General features: G+C 43.8%; 1 protein-coding gene across 1 annotated transcript; it reads right to left on the bottom strand.

Moving 5' to 3' along the window:
* Positions 1–499: 499 nt before the first annotated feature.
* On the bottom strand, positions 500–1,552 carry LOC138214743 (SUN domain-containing protein 3-like). The gene is made up of 3 exons (XM_069176525.1): positions 1,380–1,552; positions 1,167–1,256; positions 500–673 (listed from the first exon to the last, which is right to left on the bottom strand). Exons 1-3 carry the CDS (start codon positions 1,494–1,496, stop codon positions 539–541), a joined length of 342 nt encoding a protein of 113 aa, XP_069032626.1. The 5' UTR covers positions 1,497–1,552; the 3' UTR covers positions 500–538.
* Between the last annotated feature and the right edge of the window lie 221 nt (positions 1,553–1,773).

Genomic DNA, 1,773 nt, shown 5'->3' with positions numbered 1-1,773 from the left:
GGACAGTTTTACAAGAAAAATGAGGTCAGGGCAATTATGTTAATGTTTTTGCTATTTTGTCACTACTAAAAATGGGGTTTGAGTTCGGGTTATCAGATTTTTGTTCTCAACTTGGCTTAACATAGTAAGGGCCTCACAACATTACACAGAGGAACCCAACAATTCCCACATGAGCAACAGTGGGGAGGTAAAACTCCCTGTTTACAGGAAGAACCCTCCGACAGAACCAGGCTCAGAGGTGAACGGCCATCTGCCTCGACCGGTTGGGTTGACGAACAGCTTACAACATACAACATATAACATACAACACATACAACATACAACACAACAGGTTAACAATTTTGGACACAACAGCACTTTGTCCTGAACAGGGTCATGGGGGGGGCTGCAGAAAAAAGCACAAAGCTAAAAGAGAGAATGGCCTAAAGTTAATAACATGTAATGGTGGACTAATACAATGATAATAATAATAATAATAATAATGTGATATAAATGCGTTTAAAGGGACTCCTGGTTGGCATCATTTCCTGGCAGAGGCTCATGTTGTGATTTCAAGTTCTGCCATTGGCATCTTGCCGTGGACCCTGAAGTTGTACAAACAGGTGTAGGTTTCGTGGCCCCAGTTGTCATCAATTTGCAACTTCACATATCTGAAGACATCTTTTTTAAGATCCTGATGAGAGAAAGTACAAAAGGTGTGAAGGAATTGGAGGCAAAAACATTTAAAAGAATCAGATAAAGTGGAGAGTAGAGGTGTGCTGGTGGGCTGCATTCTTTCTTCCTGTAAAGTTTTATATTGGATATTTGGTTTCATGCTGTCAGATAGGCCCACAACACTTTCACTAGACTTCCATCTGAGCATTAAATTCATAAGTGTGAGTTTGAACCAGAAAGGCCTACGACACCTCAGTAAGGCTGAACGGCAATTCTGGTGTCCCCTCCCCTCAAAACCTACACCCACCACCCTGCTCTACCTGCTCTACATCTAAACTAGGATGACTTCTGCCTACATACTTCTTTGCCAGATTTATCTTTGCTCAAAGCTACGATATCATACATGACCACCAATATCATTCCTTCTCCACCAAATCCAGAGAACGACTGTGTTCATCTGCTCGGCTGGATTAAAATGTGTTTGTGAAGCCGGCTGCTTGCGTAATACTCACAGGAAGTTTAAAGGTCTGTAATGACTCCCCAGCCCGATTATAGACGAACGTCCCGAGTCGGATCTGCTCTTCGTCTTCTGTCCTCAGTCCCTGAAAGAGACAGAAAGAGAGACAGACATTGAGCACCTTGTGGTTCACTTCATGTGTACAAGTGAAAGTGAGCGGCAGCTACAGGACAGCTCCGGGGAGGTTAATGGAAAATATGTGACTTACGTAGACAGTAAACGTTCTCGGAGCGCTGGAAAGGAAGTCATCGGTTGACTGCAGGTGTGAAATATGACCCAGCGTCACATGACTGATAGTCAATGGTTGGGACAGCAAGATTAACATGTGTCCCTGTCCACCAGCAAAGGGCCAACATTGACCAGGAGTCAGAGGTGAGGAGGGTGTCCTGATGACAGTCTCGGGGGGGATATATCTATATAATATAGGTATACCCCACAATGAGTACAATACTATGTTGGCTTCATAAGTGTCTGAGGTACCCTGACGATGGATACTGGCACCTGCACACAAACACACCGAACAGACACAAACGGTTCAAATTCTCCAAACAAGATCACCATCAAAGGCCACAAATGAAGATGATGATGAAGATGAATTACCC

Source organism: Embiotoca jacksoni, unplaced genomic scaffold (genome assembly GCF_022577435.1).
Source record: "Embiotoca jacksoni isolate LCO1_2020_lvr unplaced genomic scaffold, fEmbJac1.0.p SCAF_7, whole genome shotgun sequence".
NCBI lineage: Eukaryota > Metazoa > Chordata > Actinopteri > Embiotocidae > Embiotoca > Embiotoca jacksoni.
The sequence above is the reverse complement of the archived record's forward strand: the minus strand, read 5'-3'. Positions and strand labels throughout refer to the sequence as shown.

Coding starts and splice junctions, on each gene's coding strand:
- LOC138214743 (XM_069176525.1), bottom strand. CDS start 1,496: ATGTTAATCTTGCTGTCCCAACCATTGACTATCAGTCATGTGACGCTG. Junction 1,257..1,379: donor CGAGAACGTTTACTGTCTAC/GTAAGTCACATA, acceptor TGTCTCTTTCAG/GGACTGAGGACAGAAGACGA. Junction 674..1,166: donor TACAGACCTTTAAACTTCCT/GTGAGTATTACG, acceptor TTCTCTCATCAG/GATCTTAAAAAAGATGTCTT.